Source organism: Mirounga leonina, unplaced genomic scaffold, assembly GCF_011800145.1.
Source record: "Mirounga leonina isolate KUSES-001 unplaced genomic scaffold, KU_Mleo_1.0 Mir_171, whole genome shotgun sequence".
In the NCBI taxonomy this organism is placed as follows: domain Eukaryota; kingdom Metazoa; phylum Chordata; class Mammalia; order Carnivora; family Phocidae; genus Mirounga; species Mirounga leonina.
The window spans coordinates 7680857-7702429 of NW_023270436.1; the positions used below are offsets into that span (position 1 = coordinate 7680857).

General features: G+C 46.4%; 1 protein-coding gene across 7 annotated transcripts in view; it reads left to right on the plus strand.

Annotated features, from left to right (window-relative positions):
• The window catches only part of KDM2B (lysine demethylase 2B), a 118049-nt gene that overhangs the window by 57106 nt on the left and 39370 nt on the right, over nucleotides 1–21573 (plus strand). For all 7 annotated transcript variants that reach the window (XM_035016957.1, XM_035016958.1, XM_035016961.1 and 4 more), the window contains 2 exons: nucleotides 603–1081; nucleotides 14803–14889. In XM_035016957.1, coding sequence (XP_034872848.1) covers nucleotides 603–1081; nucleotides 14803–14889 — 566 coding nt within the window. The remainder of the gene's footprint in view (nucleotides 1–602; nucleotides 1082–14802; nucleotides 14890–21573) is intronic.

Below are 21573 nucleotides of genomic sequence, written 5' to 3' on the forward strand. Positions count from 1 at the left end.
CCGCAAGTGTTCAGAGGAAGCATTTTTTTGCCTTATATTTTTAAAAACACATTAATGGGATATCGTCCCCATATCATACAATTTAATATGTATAACTCAGTGGTTTCTCGCATATTCCCAGAGCTGTGCAACCATCACCAGTCGATTTGGGGTTGTTTTCTTTACCCCAGAAAGAAACCTGTACCCTGTGTTATCTCCTTATCTCCCTCCCACCCAGCCTAGGCACCCCACTAATCTACTTTCTGTCTCTATAGATTTCCCCCTGTTCTGGACATTTCATATGAATGGAATAGTTATATAACATATGCGTTTTGGGCCTTATTTTTATATGTTGAGAAATAAAATGCCAGGTGTATTCAGAGGGGTGAAGCAACCTGTCTGGGTACACACAGCTGGGAAGAAACAGAGCTGGGATTTGATCCTATGTCTGACTGACCCCAGCCTTTCTAGAGGTGGAGGGAGGCATAGACCATTAGAATTGTCAAAAGAAGCTGGATGTCCAGAGTAAAGGGGAGGTGTAGTGAGTGGAGTTCCAGGGACATCTAGCAGGGAGTTTGAGGCCTTCATCTCAGTCTTTCTTGTGACCCTCTTGCTCCCTGTAGATGCCCCTAGAAAGCCCAGCGTAGACGGCTTCTCATCTGATTCCTGGCTGGAGATGGAGGAGGAGTCCTGTGACCAGCAGCCTCAAGAGGAGAAGGAAGAGGAAGAGGAGGAGGAGGAGGAGGGTGCAGATAAGGTGCCCAAGCCACCCGCCGATGGCCCTCCGTCGCCCACCAGCACCCCGTCAGAGGACCAGGAGGCCCCCGGGAAGAAGCCCAAAGCACCTGCCATGCGGTTCCTCCAAAGGACTTTGTCTAACGAGTCGGAGGAAAGTGTGAAGTCCACGACAGTGCCCACAGACTACCCCAAGACGCCCACTGGCTCCCCTGCCACGGGGGTCTCCGCCAAGTGGACCCACCTCACTGAGTTTGAGCTGAAGGGCCTGAAAGCGCTGGTGGAGAAACTGGAATCCCTCCCAGAGAACAAGAAGTGTGTCCCTGAGGGCATCGAGGACCCCCAGGCACTCCTGGAGGGCGTGAAGGTGGGCAGGGCATCGCATCTGGGCCTGGGCAGCTGAGAAGGGCCGGACAGGTTCCCAGGGGCAGCTCAGCTCAGGGCAGCTCAGTGCAAACTGTCCCAGGGATGTGTCTATGCATAGAGAGGGGCTTCTGGTCCAAGCAAGCCTGCCTAAGACTTCTGAGCCGAGGCCACCATTGACAGCTAAAGGGGAAGCTGTGTGGTTGACAAGGAGTTCTTTCTCTGTGCTTGTTGAAAATCCGAGGCTTTGCTGGCAGTCGGCATTATGGGTGTGCCCATAGTGCTGTTGTTAGATCTGGGGACAGACCCCTCCATCCTGGTCAGGAAGACTTGCTCTTCTGGGCTGGCTTCCCCTGGAGCATGCACCTGCTTCATAGGACCAGGTTGTACCTCTGGGTGGTCCTCTAGGTGGCCAGCTAAGGTGGGCCACATATCCACCTGGGGTTCAGAGGTCTCTAAGTAGAGCCTAATTATTGAGCAAATGTTCATTGAGCACCATCTGGGATGGCCATTGGGGGAACAGAAAGTAGGAAGGCATAGTTACTGCCCTCAGGCAGCTCACCGGTTAGCGGGGTGAAGGATTCTCCTCAGCCATACCAGGTGCCAGGGCTCTGGGACAGTTATGCAGTGGGCATTTGGTTTGGGCTTTAGAGGCTGCGTAGGAGTTCTCTGGATGGGGAAGGCTGTTATAGGCAGAGTGGCCTTCCCCTCTAGTAATCATCATCATAACACTTGTTGAAAATTCACTACCAGTCAAGTACCAGCACTAGGCGAAGTACCCGAGTTATCTGCACTTAACAGATCTGAAAGTAGATTCAGAGAGGGTAAAGGATATGCCTGAAGTGACAGAGCAGGTAGATGCGGGGAGCTGGGATGAGGACCTGGGGCCCCTGTCAGGCAGCCTGACAGGTGCCACAAACAGAGGGAGCTGGCGTACAAAATCATTAGTCCAGAGATATTTCACTTCATATAGAAGGTGTGCCCCTCCAGGTGCTGGGAAATGCAAATCTTGTAACTGGGGAAGATTGCCAGGTAAAAGAACTCTGTGATGACCATCCCTGTAAAGCGAAGCATTCCTTGCTTTGGGTCCTTTTCACTGACTCTTGACTTTTTTGGAGGTTGCTGACCTCTCTTGAGGGTTTTATGAAACGTGCTTATACCCACCAAATTTAGCATGCTCTGTCAAGAGGTCTTGACTCCCGAGCCTGTTGCTGGACTCCAGGTTAAGAGTCCCTAATCTCGTGGCATGGAGTTTTGTATGTTAGGTTTCCTAAAGCAAACCTTAGAATTCTCTCATGAGGCTCCTTTTTTCTTCTGAGGTCCTTTAAAGTAAAAACAAGGAATTTTAATCAATAATAAAACCATTAATAGTACTGGGGCCCCAGAATGTTGTAAATGAGTTAAAAACACATTCATCTTAGGAGGAAAGGTTGTTCTGTGCTGTGGAAAGCTCTTTTTTCCTTTAAAATATCTTTGTGTCTCTGATCTGTTTGTGTGTAGTGTTCTTGGTTCCTGGTTGGTCAGATTTCTTTTTTTTCTTTTTTGGTCAGATCTCTTTCTGGGGATAGGACTCGGCCCCTCCTGTCTCTCACCTGTACCCACCTGATGGGCCTCTGAGATTGGATTCAGGCTGGGCCTGTTGATGGTGTGGAGGAGGGCTGGGGTCAAGGAGCCCAGCCTCCTCCCTCCTGTCTTCACCATGGGTTTCAACAGCAGTTTGTGATAATGCATCTCAATTGCTATGTGCTCTTACAGGTGTTTACTATATATAAACTCATTTAAACCTCCCAACAACCCTTGGTAGTACTTTTATTATCCTCATTTTGTAGATGAGAAGATTGAGGTACAGATAGGTTAAGTGATTTGCCCAAGGCCACTCCTGCTGCCCAGTGGGGGTGTCCTTGTGCTCACCCCCTAACTCCGTACTGCCTTGTTTGGCTGTTGTAGAGACATTTTCTCCCTTTTCAGAGGCCATCCTACATTTAGGGAGAAGGTAGTAAGGGGGTTGCTTTGGCTTTCTTTATAGAACAGGCAATGGATCTGGCCCTGGAACATAGATTATAAACTGGCAGTCCCTGGCCAAATCCAGCCTCTAGGCATTATGTTTGGCCTGCACAGTATTAAACATATTTTTGTAATTACTTGCCAACATTAAAATATCAGAAGAGTCATAAAAGAAAATATCCTAGCTATCCTGGCCCGTGTTCCTGACTGGCTACAAGCAGCAGGAAATGAGTAGTGGCTGACCTTATACACCCCAGTCCCCACCACTCCTTACTGCCTCCCTGAGTGTGTGTGTATTAGACTCACACATCTCTTTTTCATACCAGCTAGCCACTTAAGCTCACTTATTGAACTTACCTTTTTTTTTTTTCTAAGACACCAGAATAGATGATTTATTGATACTCAGCCACAAAAGAAAACAGAATTAGTCCCGAAAGTCACAGGTCCAGGGCAAAGGGCCAGAAGGGGCTATTTTTTGGTATGAGCAAGGTGGGTCTTTCAGCGGTGGTCGTTGGGATCAGATGGCGGTTGGATGTTCTAGATCCATTGAATCAAGTTCTAGAAAGTAGGCATGCAGTCCAATAGTTTGTACCACATCCCTGGCCTCTGGCTTTCTTTGTTTCTGCTCCTCTGGCTTCTGTGGGTGCACAAGCTGGTGCTTTACTTGGACCTCTCTGTCTCATTTTTTTCGCGGCAGCCTGCGCATTCCCTTCTTCCTCCACTTAGCTGTCATGGTGCGGAGGTTTCCAGAAGATGGAGCTAAGGCCACGAGAGCTCCAATTTGCCTATTTTTGGAGATATTTATGTTCTTGAGCCTTGTCCGGGGAGGTCTTTTGTAGCTTAAAGAGCTTGTAAATTGGGTAGACAGGTCTCCTTAGAGCCCCAGGAGAACTGGAGTGTCTGCTCGTGTCTCTAAAGGCTGTGTGGCCAGGAGTCTGTATGGGGGAAGTGGCCAACGTCTCTTCTGGAACAGGAGGGTTCTTGGCTCTCCAGCCTGGCCATCAGCCCCTCATAGTCCCTGAAGACCCAGAAAAGAGTTTGAACCCAAGACTGACCTTCAGAAGGAGAGTGTTTTCACAGAGGATGAGCAGCTTCTTCCTGGCTGCACCTCGGTGCCTTGGCTCTCTCTCCTCAGATACTGGGGTTTTGTTTGCACTGTCTGAGAAATAAAACACAGCTCAGGAATGTGGGTCCAGAGCGGAGATCTTAGCCAGTGCCTCGTGCTATCACTACCATTGAGTGATTCCTATTTCTGGCCAGTGGTGGGTCCCCCTTGGTGACTGACCAGTTATGATCTTTGGTCTGCTGTTTATGAGGTAGCTCATGGTAACCAAAGCCCCTGCTACTGGAGATGGTCACCAAAACAGTCTCCAGATGACTAGATTTGGCTTTTATCAAAACCCATTTTTTCTCTCATTTGTAGTGTATTTTTTTAAATGTGGTAAAATGCACATAACACCATTTTGCCTTAAAATTTTTTTTTTACTTACTAGATCACCACTTTAGAATCTTTAAGAGTCTTCAAGAATTTACCATTTTAGGGGCACCTGGGTGGCTCAGTCGTTAAGCGTCTGCCTTCGGCTCAGGTCATGATCCCAGGGTCCTGGGATCGAGCCCCACATCGGGCTCCCTGCTCGGCGGGAAGCCTGCTTCTCCCTCTCCCACTCCCCCTGCTTGTGTTCCTGCTCTCGCTGTCTCTCTCTGTCAAATAAATAAAATCTAAAAAAATAAAAATAAAAATAAAATCTTAAAAAAAAGAAAAGAAAGAATGCCATTTCCTTTCCCTGTCTTTGTGAAACTCTTGGGATTTGGGACTAAGATACCTTAAGTGACTTCCTTCTTTCAAGACACTTCTTGTGCTGGCGGTGCAGGATACTGGCCTGTACCTATGGAAAGAATAAGAAAGCAGGACATGAGACCCTTGAATTCAGTTTCTGGTTTCCATTCTTTGCTGCTTGCTGTGTGGTCAAGTCACTGTACTTTTCTGTTTACCTGCAGGTGAAACAGGGGTATTGGACTAGCTGTGCTTTATCTTTCTGGGGACCAGATTCTATAGTCCCTTGGCCGTTCTGAAGTGCTTAACCCATCGAAACCTGAGTGTCTTCCTGGTAAAATGGGGATAATAACAGGGATCTGCGTCATTGGATTATTTTGAGGGACAGTGAGGTAATGAACACCTAGCACTCCTAGTAAACCCTTGGAGAAAAATTAGATATTCTTAGGTAGACAGTCAAAGGAGAGCCAGGCTGGCTTTGCCCGGCTTCCCACCCTTCCCAAGCTCTGTCCCCACCTCTCAGCTCCCCCCAGCCCTCCTCCAGGTTAATGATCACCATCTGTGTAAGTTTCTTAGGGCTGCCATAACAAAGAGCCACAGACTGGCTTAAAACAACAGAAACTTATTTTCTCACTGTTCTAGAGGCCAGAGGTCTGAAATCAAGGCCATGCTTGCTCTGAAGGCTCTAGGGGAGGAAGGATCCTTCCTTGTCTTTTCCAGCTTCTTGCAGTTGCCAGCAGTCTTTGGCATTCCTTGGCTTGTAGCTCCATCACTTCAATCTCTGCCTCCACGTTCACATGGTTGTTCGCCTTCTGTGTGTGTTATCTTCTCATAAGGACAGCCGTCACTGGAGTAGGGCCCACCCTAATGCACTATGACCGGGTCCTAACATGGTCACATCTGCAAAGACCTCATTTCCCAATAAGGTCACATTCTGAGGTTTCACCCATGAATTTTTAGGGGCACACTATTCCACCCAGTGCATCATCATCTTTTTTCCTTCTTGGATTGGCAACAGTAAGATGGGAGTAGCCCTGCATGCTGTTCCTTCTAGAAGAATCTGTGCCTTCTATTAGAACTCAAGGAGAGAGTTGTGGCTCCTGATGGGAGGAAAGGAGGCGGGTGGCTCCGGGGGGGCAGGCCTACTCCTCATATCGACGGTAGACGACTTGAAAATGCCTGGCAAGGTTGTGAAGGGTTTGGGTCTAAGTGGGTCGTGACCACTGAGGTTGTCGGTAGGAGAGTCTTTGTCGGATACCCTACAAGGTGATTCTGCAGTGGTCATTGTTAATTAAAATAATGCCAGGCTCTCTTTCCCACGAGGCCATGCCCTCCTGGTTGCCAGAGTGTCAGCTTGGGATGAGCATGCCGGCTCACAGCAGACAGCCACTTTTCTTATTGCACAGAACTGTGGGACTCTCTGGAATTAGGGGCTGGAAGAGGCAGCGAGGGGCGATTGTTTTCAGGTGTTTTATATGTATATTTGACATTAGAATTTTTTTTAAGAGTTTATTTATTTATTTATTTATTTGACACAGAGAGAGACAGCTAGAGAGGGAACACAAGCAGGGGGAGTGGGAGAGGGAGAAGCAGGCTTCCCACGGAGCAGGGAGCCTGACTCGGGGCTCGATCCCGGGATCCTGGGATCATGACCTGAGCTGAAGGCAGACGCTTAAACGACTGAGCCACCCGGGCGCCCCTATATTTGACACTAAAGAAAGAAATCAGTTGTATTGTTCTTTCATGAAAACCCAAATATAAGAGCAAAGAAAATAATCCTAAATGAAGAGTACATTATCCAAACAGGTATTATCTTTTAAGACCAAAGTTTCTGGAGTCAGGCTGACTCCCAGGAGCCATCCATTAAGCAGCCGAATGCTCTTGGGGAAAGTGATAAAATGGAGAAAGAACACGTGCCTCATCAAATTCAGTGAGGCAACATGCATAAAGCCTTACTTAGCATGGGGCCTTGAAGTGCTCGTAACCTAGAACTGATTTATTATTATTATTATTATTATCATTATTATTATTATTTCAGACACCAAGCAATGAACACAGGCCCATTTAAGGTCAAGTGTGAAAGTCGGTGAAACCCAACACCGTGGAAGGTGTCTGTACAGCTTTACTCTCTTGGGATCATCAGTCCCGACCCCAGAACACACCGGCTTGTTTAATAAGCACTGGCGCCTTGCTGGTTTTGCAAAATAGTCAGGTGTAGGGCCCAGGCCTCTGGCACTGATGACTCTAATTCACTCCTCCCCTCTCCCCTCCCCACCTGCTTCAGAGGAGCCAAGAAGCAGGAAGCTTGGCTTGCTCCCACCTGAAAGATGACCCAGGGCCCAGAGAATGGCATAATCAGATTCAGCTGGGCTTGGGGGCTGGCCTTCAGTAGTTGCTCAGGCTCTCTTGCTAGGGGCTGGGTGTCATACTGAGCCCTGTGTCTGGTATTTTGGTTGGGCAGTGAGGGGATAGAGAGTTGATAAGAAGGATGGATGAGACAGGCCTCTCACCTAACGAGCTCCCGGCGTGATAATAAAACAAGCCACGGGTGCTCCCAGTTCTCTGCCTCTACCACCTCAGGGATCGAAGGAGAACAGCAAAGGGCCAGATACCCGAGTTCCAGACATCTGGGCAAACCCTGGACCTGAAAAATGGGTACGTCGATCCGTGTCCCTTGGGACTTTTTTTGGCCTAAAATTAAGTTGTGGGCTCCTGAATCACCTTATTTTCCCTTCTCGTTATGTAGCTAAGTCAGCGTTTAGACCGCCCTTCCAACTAAATAAACTTTTCAATTTCCCTAAGCTTAGAACTTCTGAAGTGGTTGAGTTCTGCAAACAGAGGACAGGGGCAAGGTATTCCAGCAGGAAATATGACAGAAGCCAATTAAGAGATTGGCCAACAGTCGTTGAGCATTTACCACAGACCAAGTACCTTCCGTGTGTTATGATTCTCGCCACAAGCTGGCGTGGTGGGGGACTCTTATCATCCCATTTCCTAGATGGAGAAACTGAGACTTAGAGAGGCGTGGTGACTTGTAGCTAATAGGCTTCTAACCACGGTGCGCTTTGGCTTGTGTAGGCTGTTGGTTGCCACAGACCATGACAAATGACTACAAACTGTGGCCTGAAACAACAGAAACTTACTCTCTCCCAGTCCGGTGTGCCCTCTGGGAAGGCTCCAGCGGGGGTTCTTCCTTATCCTTCCAGCTTCTAGTGATTCCTGGTGTTTCTTGGCTTGTGGCTGCATCACTACACTCTCTGCCTCTGCCCTCTCAGGGCCTTCTTCCTGATGTCTCTGTTCAAATCCCCCTCTTCTTTCTCTTAGAAAGACACCAGTCATGGGGCATCTGAGTGGTGCAGTCAGTTAAGCATCTGACTCTTGGTTTCGGCTCAGGTCATGATCTCAGGGTTGTGAGACTGAGTCCCGCCTTGGGTTCCGAGCTGAGTTCGGAATCTGCTTGGGACTCTCTCCCTCTCCCTCCTCCTCGGTGTTCCCCCTCCTCCCCTCTAGCTCCGTGCAAGTGCGCGTGTGCTCTCTCTGTCCAATAAATAAATCAATCTTAAAAAAAAAAAAAAAAGACACCAGTCACTGGATTTGGGGTGCACCCTAAATCCAGGATAATTTCATCTGGATATCCTTAACGAATTACATCTGCAAAGAACCTTTTCCCAAGTAAGGTCACATTCATAGGTACCAGGGATTTGGATTTGAACATACCTACTTGAGAGATACAGTTCAACCCAGTGCAGATGGGTTTTTACAGGTGGGCACAAGATGGTTGGGCTGGGGCAGAGGCAGGGATCTTGGGAGGCCCAAGGGGCATTGATGCCCAGTTGCCTGTGGCAAGGGGAGGACCCCTCAGTCTGCTGGGTTCCCCAGAGCAGTGGTCTGGGCTGTTCTGACCCTTGTTACCCTCCTTTACCTTTGGTTTGGTTGATGGTTAGGGATTCTTGATGCCTGCCTCTGCTTTATTATCATCAATTAACACCCCACCCTACGGAGCAGTGAGGCCTGAATCCATTGTTGGCTGGTTAAGCCCACTAAGAGAGTTGGCCTAACAGGAAACAGAGGCCCAGCACATTCGTTGTCTGTGGTGATCTTGTCGGGTCAGAAGCAGGGCAGGTCCCAGCAGAAAGGGCCTGGTGGCCCCAATCTTTCCCTTTTAGAAAGCTTGCCCTGGGCTCTCCTACTCAGAAGGTTTATAGGGTGTAACCTATGATGGGCTGAGGGGCTGGTCCTGACACCCAGGCTTCCTAGTCTCTGCTTCCAAGAGCCCCAGGAAGGGTATAAATTCTGGCAGAGCCTAGGGATGCCAGTGACGTGGTGCTCTTCAGCACAGTTTATTTCTCAGAGACAATCCCCAATTAGAATAATCTCTTCCTGTAACCTGTCACAAACAAATGAAAATACTTCCCTGAGGGTCAGAACCCCGAGCACCTCCTGGTGGCCACCGAGGGCCGTGGAGGGGAACTGTTTCCCGCCGGGAGTGTGGGAGACGTGCACTCCAGGGTCCTTGGGGAGGTCTCTCTTGATTTTCATTTTTATTTAGTTATTTTTAAATGACTTTTTTTTTTTAAAGATTTTATTTATTTATTCATGAGAGAGAGAGAGAGAGGCAGAGGGAGAAGCAGGCTCCCAAGGAGCAGAGAGCCCGATGTGGGACTCAATCCCAGGACCCTGGGATCATGACCTGAGCCGAAGGCAGACGCTTAACCATCTGAGCCACCCAGGCGCCCTAAATGACTTTTTTTTTAAGTAGGCTCCACGCCCAGCTTGGAGCGAGGCTTGAACTCATGACCCTGAGATCATGACCTGAACTGAGACCAAGAGTTGGACTCTTATCCGACGGAGCCACCCAGGCGCCCCCTCTATTAATTTTTAATTATTATTTATCATTACTAATGTGTTTATTATTGATAATACTACACCTTCAGTAATAGCTTTTTGTAACCAGACATTCCTCCACAGCACCTCACCTTGCTTGTGAGTTACGGACTCCAGCTTTGATATTGAAATGACAGGAAATTTTGAGACAGTTCAGAAACTCCAGGAAAACCAAGGCGAGTGGACATTATTTTCAATCTTACGCAGAGTAGTGTTTATATACTGGCGGCCCGTGGCCCAGACTGACCTCTGTACTGGTTGGCTCACCAGTCGTTTTTTCGGTTTTGTTTTTTTTAATTTTTCAATCAGTTGCCAGCATTTAAGCAATTTCAAATAAAACTCTGGATCTTTGATTTCTTCTGAAAAAATCAGAGATCAGGTGGGGCTTTTATTTCCACAAGAGGTTAGTGGTTTGGTACTGAGTAACATTTGCCCTCTCTAAACCGGCCCGTGGCGTCCAGTGTGCCTTAGGCCACACCAGGGCTAAGGGCTCTCTAGGGCTCTAGTCTGTCAATATCTTGCATTTTTTCTGCTCGGTTCCTAGCAGCATTTGAGTTTGTCACCCCAACCTGGAGTTTGAGATTGGGTAAGAGGGCAGGAAGTCCCATGGAAGTGATGGGCTCCCCTGCTCCCATCATATGGTAAGATAGATCTATCTATATTCATATAAGATATCTAGATACAGATATATGTGAATTGAAAGGTTTTGCCTAAACACAGAGCATCTTCCTCGAAAAAAAAATATTTTATATATAAAATATACATATTTATATATATTTTATATATATAAAAATATATATAAAATATATATATGTATTTTTAATGCTGTTTTTGGGGGTAGGGAAACATTATTTAAAAAAAACAACAACAGAAAACCCTGCTGTACTGTAGAAGAGGGTGTGAAATTCATATGGATTGTTAAGAACCATGAAACATCAACAAAATTTTGTGCTTGTGCAGGCCCACATTGGGCACATGTGTGTCTTCCTTCCGTGATTGGGGCAAAGTTTGAAAAATGCTTTGTAGAGAAGTTAGTGGCTGAATGAGTTCTCTGTCTTGCAAGGAAGAGGTGAGCATGACTCATTTCTGTATTTGTTAATCAGATGGTGAATGTGAGCCCAGATTGTCTCCTAGGTGTTATGTTTTTTTAATAATGGGGTGTAGGTCAGCTCCAGAGGTTGCTGGAATGGTTTCCTGAGGCTTTATCACCCAGTGTTACTCCCTGGGCTTGTAGTTAGAGGGACCTGGTCAGTGTCAGGTTCGGTCATCTCCCTGCTGTGTGACCTTGGGCAAGTCACTTAGGCCCTCTGAACTTTAGTTTCTGCTTCTGGGGAGAAAGGAGGAGAATCAGCCCTATTCCTCAGAGAGGATTAGTCTAGAGCAAGCATTCAACAAATGCTCCTAAGAATGGTAGTAAAATCACATCTCACTTCATGGAAAGTCAAGGGTAGATATACTGTTCTAAGCTGTGGCTTCCTCAACATCATACAGTCTGCAAGTTGTAGAACTTGAACCCAGGTCTTCTGACTCTAGAACCAGTGTTGTCACAGGCATAACAGTAATAGCTTAACTAGTGAGGTCTCCTGTGTGTACTTTCTAGAACCTCTGATTCCAGTCCTTAGGGAGGGACTGCTTTGCCCCACTCTCTCCAACCTTTTTAAAAAATTGTGGAGGGGAGGGGGGTGGGAGGATGGGTTAGCCTGGTGGTGGGTATTGAGGAGGGCACATTCTGCATGGAGCACTGGGTGTTATGCACAAACAATGAATCATGGAACACTTCATCTAAAACTAATGATGTAATGTATGGGGATTAACATAAGAATAAAAAATTTAAAAAAAAAAAATGTGGTAGGGGCAGGGCACCTGGCCAGCTCAGTCGGAAGAGCACACGACTCTTGATCTCAGGGTCATGAGTTCGAGCCCCATGTTGGGTGTAGAGACTACTTAAATAAAAATAAAACACTAAAAAAAAAAAAATTAAAAATTGTGGTAGATCATACATCACATAAAATTTATCATTTTAACCTTTTTTTTTAAGTGTCCCGTTCAGTGGCCTTAGGTGTGTCCACACGGTGTGCGGCCATCAGCACCGTGCATTAAACAGCTCCCTGCTTCTCCCTCCCTGGCAGCCAGCACTCTGTTTTATGCTTGTATGAATCTGACTACTTTAGGCATCTCATGTTTCATCCATATTACAGCAGTGTCACGATTTCCTTCCTTTTCCGGGCTGAATAATATTCTCTTGTGTGGCTAGACCACATATTATTTATCCATCCACCCACTGATGGACACTTGGGTTGTTTCCAAGTATCCTTTGGCTGCTGTGAGTCATGCTGCTAGGAATGTGGCCCCCTGTCTTCTTGAAGGATAGGTTGAATATTACCGTGGTTAGAGCACAGGTTGTGGAGTGGAAGGGTCTCTACCCCTTCCTGGCTGAGTGGTCTTGGACAGTTCCCTTACCCCCTAAGCTCTGGTATTCTCATCTGGAAATGATGGTGGTCCTTCTCACAGTGTGGTCAAGAGTGTTGGATGAGAGAGTGGATATGGCGTATTTATCACGATGCCCAGCCCAGAGCAAACACTCAATACATCCTACTCTTGTACATTCATTCAACAAAATATGTGGTGCCTGTCTCCTGATGGTTCCATTTCACCTCTCACCTATCCAGTCCTATCCACCCTGGGTGGTGGACCAAGTGGGAATGACCCACTAATGGGTGTAATGTCTGGGGTCCATTTAATTCAAAACCAAAACTGATAAAAAAAAAAAATTGGTCTACTTTTTATCATCATTGGGAACTGGCAGTTCTAAACAATGTCAGTGATGAAACACTCCTCCCCCAGGCACGGATCATTGCCACTGCCCCCAACCTTCGATAGCCTCTTTCATGCCCCATGTGAAGTCCACACCGGAGCTGAATCATGCTTGTATTCTTGGTCCCCTTCTGTTATATTTCTTGTTAAATATGCTGCATATGTGTTAGAAAAATTGGCAGCCTAATAATCCCGTTTTCCTTTATGGTAGCTGTTACTGCTGTCTGGCATTTTAGGGGACGCCTGGGTGGCTCAGTCGGTTGAGCATCTGACTCTTGATCTCAGCTCAGTTCTTGATCTTGGGATTGTGAGTTCAAGCCCCACATTGAGCTTCACGCTGGGCGTGGAGCCTACTTAAAAAAAATTGCTTTTTATGATAGGACTTTATGTTTCAGAATGGTGTTAGATTGACAGAAAAATTCAGCAGATACTACAGTTTCCACGTACACACGCCCCCCTTTCCCCTAGGATTAACATGGTATATTAGTGGAGTACATTGGTTACAATTAAACCAACATTGATACATTATTACTAACTAAAGTCTAGAGTTTATTCACATTTCCTTAGTTTTTTCCAAGTGTCTTAGATGTATTTCAGGATCCCACCCAGGATAGCACTATTTATGTATTTGTCATGTCTCCTTGGGCTCCTCTTGGCTGTGACAGTTTCTCAGACTTTTTTTTTTTTTTTTTTTGGTTTTGTTGACCTTGACAGATTTGAGGAGTACTAGTCAGGGATTTTGTAGAAAGTCCCTCTTTGGGGATTTGTGGCTTTATTTATTTTTTTAAAGTTATTTACTGGAGGCTTACTGTAGGTTAGTCATTGTGCGAGGGATATAGCAGTGAACCAAGATATTTATAAACAGCAGTTATAAATCAGTGACATTGATGCTGGACTTGGACAGAGCTGTATGGGCTGAGAATTGAAGCCAGACAGCCCCGAGTTTGACCCTTGATCACTGTCCTGTTTGCCACCTCCCATGGGCAGAATAGAGTTCCACAGGTGGATTTGGCGTAATAGGCACATCTTGAAAAATCTGGCAATCACAGGATGATGAGAAAACTGAGACAATAGAACAAATTAGAAGTAAGTTGGATTCATTTCTGGTGAATAGATTAGGGAAAGGGAGTTAAAATAATCTTTACCTATATTTCTGTTTTGAGCTCTTTTGCTCTTCCTGTTAAGTTCTACTGTGTAGCTTTCTCTGTTTTTAAATGTCCCTGCAGGAATGTTTTTGTACAATCCAAAAATTAACGGTCAGGGTCAGAATAGGCCAGTGACAGATCTGTCCCTAAATGCTTTTTCATGGCATGCTGTGGATGCAACCAAAAAACCCACGTGTGAAGTGGTCATGGGGTGGGAAGTCTGGTGCTGAAGAGTGGGGTTCGGGGGCTCTGCCCTCCTGGTCTGGGGCAGTACCCAAGTCCTCTTGAGTCTTTCTGAGCCTTGATTGCCTCACCTCTAATTCAGGGATAATTCAGTGGAGTAGCATCTTACACCTGGTTGAGGTTCTAAAATGGGCCTCCACATAAGGCCAAAATCTGGTAGAGTCAGAATTACCCTTGAAAAGCCTTCAGACCACCCACAGAGATGTGAACACAGTGCGCCATGCGGGAGACCCTTGCCCAGCCCGGGAGTACGTCTATCACAGCCCACTTTTCTGCTAGCATTTGGTCAGATGATTCCATCCTTGGTCAAACCAGATTAAGAATCTACTTGTGTTTATGGCCCATGTTGTAATAAACAATGACATGTCTTTACACACCAAGATTAGAATACACATAGCTTGCTGGCTGATGGAAGAAAAGAGGTCTCACAGGTGTCAAGACCTTGTGGTTGATTTGTTTTTGTTTCTCTGCATACGTAGTTGAGTTTATGTACGTTGGAGCATCTTAGTACACTGGCCAGCCCACTCCCGGGGTACTTGGTAAGGACTGAATGAGATTGTGTGCATGAGAGTCCATAGCACTCTAGACCAATGTTTGGATTCATAAATATGATCAGTGAGCGATACATTCATGGAAGTCATAGGGAGGTGTGTGATTTGCTTTTTAAAAATATTTTTGGAAAGGGGAATATTGCATGTCTTGTGGCCTCTAAGGAACCCTGGTGACTTGGTTTCTACTGAGTGTGTGGGTGGTGGTCGACTTAGTAGAGGGCTGACTTTTATTGGGTTAGATCCAGTCTTAGCCCCCTTCAGGGGCCTCCCCTCTACTCTGGGCTAATATGGCTCCTTTGTTTGGCCACAGAATGTCCTGAAGGAGCATGCGGATGATGACCCCAGTCTGGCCATCACTGGGGTCCCTGTAGTCACTTGGCCAAAGAAGACTCCAAAGGTAAGACGTGGATCGCCCGCAGCTGGGAGACCATTCCCACTGCCTTTCACATCTCCTGTAAGATGAATGTTGGCAGCTTTTCAGTGGGGACTCCTGGCAGAGGGCACCCCAGTTAAGAGGAATGATTTTGGTGATTTGTCTATTGCAAATTTTTGGGTTTTTTTGAAAGGGATCATTTTCCCTAGCTGTGGAAACTGCAGGCAGTGCCCCCTGGTGGTCACTCAGAAAACTGTGGGGGGAGTGATGCCTCACCTTTCCCTATCCTTAGGTGACTTCATTCCCTTCTTCCTTCTCTCCTTTCTTTTCTTCTTTCCTTCTCTTTTTCCTCCAGATGCTTCAAGGGCTGTTTTCTCTCTCTTTTTTCTCTTTTTTTTTAAAGATTTTATTCATTTATTAGAGAGCATGTGATAGAGAGCATGAGCAGGGGAGAGGGGCAGAGGGAGAGGGAGAAGCAGACTCCCCGCCAAGCAGGGAGCCCGATGTGGGGCTCGATCCCAGGACCCTGGGACCACGACCTGAGCTGAAGGCAGACACCCAACGACTGAGCCACCCAGGCATCCTGGTTTTCTCTCTTTTGAAAGTAACTTTTCGGGGCGCCTGGGTGGCTCAGTCGTTAAGCGTCTGCCTTCGGCTCAGGTCATGATCCCAGGGTCCTGGGATCGAGCCCCGCGTCGGGCTCCCTGCTCCGTGGGAAGCCTGCTTCTCCCTCTCCCACTCCCCCTGCTTGTGTTCCCTCTCTTACTGTGTCTCTCTCTGTCAAATAAATAAAATCTTTAAAAAAAAAAAAGTAACTTTTCTCTCTCTCTTTTTTTTAACTGATTGATGCTCACCTTGGAAAAGTCTAATCAAATAGGAAATAGGAAAGGACAAAGACCCTAGGGAGAATGATAGTAACGTCCGCTGAGGACTTACCAGGAGCATGTTGCTTTGCCTCGTTGTCCACATCCCTTATCTTCTTTAGACTCCAACAACCCTGTGGGGCAGATACTCGGGACTCTCATTTTACAGATGAGGAAACTGAGGCTTACAAAGGTCAAAACACTTGTGAGGGCACTTGGCAGAGCCGAGGGTGGGATGATCAGTCTGTGTGGCAGCAGAGACCAAACTGTTAACCAGTGTCCACCTCAAAGTCCAGAGAAAACCAGTGATGTTTTGGTGAGTCTTCTTCCAAAGTCCATGCTAGGGTGGGACATGTATGTGTCAACCTGTCTGTCCACACTCAGCCTCACCACTTTCTTGAGCAAGTTCTAGAAACTCTATGAACCTTGCTTTCCTCGTCTGTATAAAGGGGCTATACCAGCACCTACTTCGATTGGATGTTGGGACTACTAGATGAGATAATGCATTGTTGAATTTGTTTCTGGTTAACTAAAAAGAAAAAAAAAATAGAGCAATGCATGCAAAGTTCTTAGGACAAGGACTGACCAGTAGTTAGTGCTCTTTAAACATTAGTTGTGACTTAAGCAGCCTCTTCATTGATGGGTATTTTTTTCTGTTTTTTTTTGTTGTTGTTGTTGTTGTTGTTATAAGAGACATTTATTTATTTTTATTTTTTTAAAGATTTTGTTTATTTATTTGACAGAGAGAGACACAGTGAGAGAGGGAACACAAGCAGGGGGAGTGGGAGAAGGAGAAGCAGGCTTCCCGCTGAGCAGGGAGCCTGATGTGGGGCTCGATCCCAGGACCACGGGATCATGACCTGAGCTGAAGGCAGACGCTTAATGGCTGAGCCACGCAGGCGCCCCTATAAGAGACATTTAGAGGAACATTCTAGCTCTGTGCTGTCCAGAATGGTAGCTGCTAGCTCTATGGCTATTGAGCACTTGAAATACGGCGAGCCCAAATTGAGCTGTGCTAGAAGTATAAAATACACAACAGATTTCAAAGACAGTGCAAAGAGGAACACTGTAAAATTACTCATTAATTTATTTTTTATATTGATTGCATGTTGAAATTAGGGTTGCCAGATTTAAAAAGGATGTCCATTTAAATGTGAATTTTCAGGTAAACAACAAGTAGAACTTTAAGTATAGCCCACATATCACATGGGATATACTTATGCTGGAAAAGATAATTCATTGTTCATCTAAATTTAACTGAGTGTCCTGTATTTTTATTTGCCACATCTGACAACTCTAGTGGAAATGATAATATTTTGGATCTACTGGTTAGACAGATGGATTATTAGTATTAACTTCACCTTTTTCTTTTTGCCTCTTTAAATGTGGCTACAAAAAAAATGTAAAAGTACATGCGTGGCCGACTTTATATTTCTGTTGGGCAGTGATGTTCTTTGTTTGATTGAATCCACCTTTGTTTGATTATCTTCTTAGGGTATATTCCTAAATGTGGAACTGCTAGGGAAGAGGGTCCCTGTTACTTGTGGGTAAATTCTAATTCTCTTTGAAGCTTAGGAGGAATTTAGGTGATGGGAGAAATGAAGAAGGATTCGCTTTCATAGCTCCTGCCTTTAGTTTCCCGATCCGTGGAAGCGGGTAGCGTTTTAACGTTCACTTTCCCCTCCATGGGCAGTAAATGTAACTGCCATTTCTGAGACCACAAACTACTCGCAGAGGTAGTACCTCGCAGCAGCCCAGCCAGGCCCCACGGCTGCTCTGAACCCAAAGAGGAAACCGTGGCTTTGCCTCATTGCCCGCCTCCCTCCCAGCTGAGGAATTGCTCTGGGGGAGGGATTAGGGTTTGCAGAACATGGGCTTTTCAGAAAACAAACTTGCCACTACCCAGTGTAATCCCAGAATTGATGGAGGGGTCCAAACGAGCTTCTCTGGGGGAAATCACTTCAGGACTACGAATATGTCCTGTCCTCTGTGCCCGGGACCCTCCAGTTTACTCCTGAGAGGCTTATGGGCATTAAAAAAACACAAAACATCATGCCTCTGCCCCTTTCCTCCAAAGGGCTGGAAATGGGAAGCAGGCTCCTTCCTGGGGGGAGTAGCCCTTACCTCAGATTTTTGTGGAGGATTGGTGTATGAGGGCTGGTCTATACACAAGGTCATGTGGCTGATATCATCAAATCTGGAAGGTGGGGGAGAGACTGGAGCCCTTAGGCTGGTGAAGGGTGAAGAGGAATATTTGCTATTTGACAGTACTTTGGGGGTACCAGTGTGGGTTTTTTAAACACTTTATAATAAAACAAATATAATGTGCTTACCGTACAGTTCTCCCGCTTAAAGTGTACAACTCACACACAAAAAAATGTACAACTCACTTGTTAGTATATTCAACATATTCAAAGAGTTATGCAACTATCCCACAATCTAATTTTAGAACATTTTCATACCCTCTGAAAGAAATCCCATCAGCTGTCAATCCCCCCCACCCCCAATCCCTAAATCTTCCCTTCCCCCAGCCCCTGGCAACCACTAATCTCTCTCTCTCTCTATGGATTTGCTTGCTCTGGACATTTCATGTAAATGGAATTATCCAATACTTGAGCTTTTGTGACTGGCTTCTTTCACTTGGTATAGTATTTTTAAGCTTCATCCACATTGTCGCAGCTGTCAGGACTTCATTCCTTTTCATGGCTGCATAATATTCCACTGTGTGTCTATACTGCACTTTGTTTAGCCATTCGCCAGTTGAGGGGCATTTGGGCTGTTTCCTACCTCTTGGCTGTCGTGAATAAAGATGTTGTGAACATGCGTGCACACGTTTTTACATGGACACATGTTTTCATGTCTCCTGGGCAGGCGCCGAGGAGTGGAATTGACTGGTCCCACGGTAACACTGTGTGTAACTTTTTGAGGAACCGTCAGACCGTTTTCCAGAGCGGCTGCAGCCTTTTTCGTTCCCGCCAGCAATGTGTGCGACTTTCAATTTACCCACAGCTTCGCCAACGCATATTATCCGTCTTTTTGATTAGAGCCATACTAGCCCCGTCTTTTTCCTTTTCATTTACTTTATGTTTTCTCGAACTCATTTGAAGTTTCTCGTAGGAGTTTGCAAGAGCTGCCGTAAGAAAGTACCACATACTGTGTGCGTGGCTCAAAGGACAGAAGTTCATTTTCTCACAGTTCTGGAGGCCGGAAGGCTGAGAACAAGATGTCCGTTGGCAGGATATATGTCTCCTGGGCTTGTCGATAGCCGTTTGTCTCTCTGTATCATCACATGGTCTGACCTCTTGTGTGTTTGTGCCCTAATCTCTTAGAAGACACCGGTCATACTGCATTAGGACCCACCCTAAGTTTAACTTCGTTACTTCTTTTTCTTTTTTTTTTTTTAGTTTTCTTTTATATTTATTTTTTTTATTCTTATGTTAATCCCCATACATTACATCATTAGTTCTAGATGAAGTGTTCCATGATTCATTGTTTGTGCACAACACCCTGTGCTCCATGCAGAATGTGCCCTCCTCAATACCCATCACCAGGCTAACCCATCCTCCCACCCCCCTCCCCTCTAGAACCCTCAGTTTGTTTTTCAGAGTCCATCGTCTCTCATGGTTCGTCTACCCCTCCGATTTCCCCCGCTTCATTCTTCCCCTCCCGCTACCTTCTTCTTCTTCTTCTTCTTTTTTTCTTAACATATATTGCATTATTTGTTTTAGAGTAACTTCGTTACTTCTTGAAAGACTATCTCCAGGTACTCACATTCTGAGGTCTTGGGGGTTAGGGCTTCCACATAAGAATTTGGTAGTGGTCCGGTGGGTCGGGGGGTGGGGGGGTCTCTGGGGAACACCATTCAACGCACAGCATTTATCCTACATTATTTCAGAGCCACGAAAAGATGTCAATAATATAATAATGAATACCCTGGCCACCCACGCAGCCCTGGAAATAAATTATCGCCAGATGTATGCCCCCATCTTTAGATGTCTTTTTTATATCATATTTGATCCTCACAGTGAGGCTGGGAGGTGTGGAGAGTGTTACCTCCGTGGGTGCAGCTGAGACTGGGGACTCAGAGAGGGACGCCTTGGGTCACACAGCTTGTGAATCAGGAGGTATTAGTCCCCAGATCTGAGGAACTCAGTGAAATGTGGCAGGGGGAAGGGGGAGGGAGAGTGCGCCACTCTATGTCTGCATTTCCTGGCTGGTGGGGTTAAAAAGTTAACAGGAAAAGGAGAAGTAAGTGAAGGACTGACTGCCTGGGCCGCCGGGGGTCTCTCTGTTCCCAGGTTTGCAGTCGGCTTGCTCCCAATTTGATGCAGGTTGGGTTGAAAGATCAAGGGTGCTCGTTGAGGCTGTCGAGGCTGTCAGGATGCGAGGTAGGGAGCGGTATTGGGTCTGGGTCAGGTTACTTAACAAGTAATTAATGTTAAATGATGATTAGCAAGAAATGCTTTGATCTCCCACCTTGCCTCCCAGAGAACAAAGTCCTTTTCTGGAACTGATTAGGTGCCGGGAGGTCATTTCTGATGCCGCGTCTCTCAAATCAAAGATGCTACTGAACCACCATCCGTCATCATTCACCCAACTGGCTGTTTCCACCAGCGGTGATGGATTTGTTTTGATCCGTCTACACTTCTTTTATGACCAGGTGGCAGGATTTGGGGGGCCTGTCTGTGACCTTAGAACCAAGCCAAGGGAACTGAGCTTATTTGAGGCCCGACCTCTGACCTCAGCCGTATTAGCAAGTTGACCTTCTGCTCACCAGCCAGACAATTCTACCCAGCTAGCTTGCTGGGTCATTCTCAGAGAGGGAAACTGAGGAAGGAGGGGAGACAGAGCCACAGGGGCCTCTGGAGAGGGCGCTTGTTGATGCATCCTGCTTCTTAATCAGTTATCTCGAGTGGCCAGACTGGGCTGCCACTTGAATTTCAATTATTGGCAAGTTTTCTGGAGTGTAGGAGCAGAGACTGGAGTAGGTATGAACAAGTACCCTGATAGGGGAAATGGGAGAGCCCTTTTCAGTTAAGGGATCGGCTTCCTTACGGGGATATTATGGGGCCACACAGGAACCACGGCAGGAAGTGAGAGAGAGAGAGACACACACACACACACACACCTGATGTCTGTGTTACCCTTGGTTCTACTTTGTTTCTTTTCCCCTTCCTCTGTAGTTGGTCACTTAGATGTGGGAGGCCTGAGAAGTATGGGGTCCCTCTGGAGTGACACGCAGACTTTACCTGAAGGAGGGGCACATAATTCAGTAAAAAGGGGCCCTGTGTACTTCCTGTTCTTTTTCTGCCCTGCTCTCAATTCCTGTCACCCTTGGAGTAATTAAGTTGAGGAGGAGGAGGAAGAGGAGGAGGATGACGATAATGAAGGCCTTTTATTGTTGCCTCCTCAGGGTCAGGTAGTTTCCCAGAAAGGCATTGTGGTCTAGTGAGAGCCAGTCCTCAGGCTAGTGGCATCAGCTTTACTGGGGGAACTTGTTAAAAACAAAAAACAAACAAAAAAATACAGTTTCCTGGGCCTGGGCTGGGACACTGAGATTTAGTAGGTTTGGGTTGGGGCCTGGGAATCTACACTTTCTTGACACTCTGCAGGTAATTCTCATGCATGACTAGGGTGGGTTCTGGGGTCAGATGCATCTGGGGATTAAACCCTGGCTTTGCCACAAACTAGCTGTGTGGTTGTGGACAAGTCTGAGCCTCAGTTTACTTGTCTGTAAAAATGGCTAGTGGTGCCTTTTCGCAGAATTGCTGTGAGATGCTGTCTGTAGGTCATCAGGTGGTGATAGCTATTGTCATTTTTGTAATTATGACTTAGAAGTAAACGA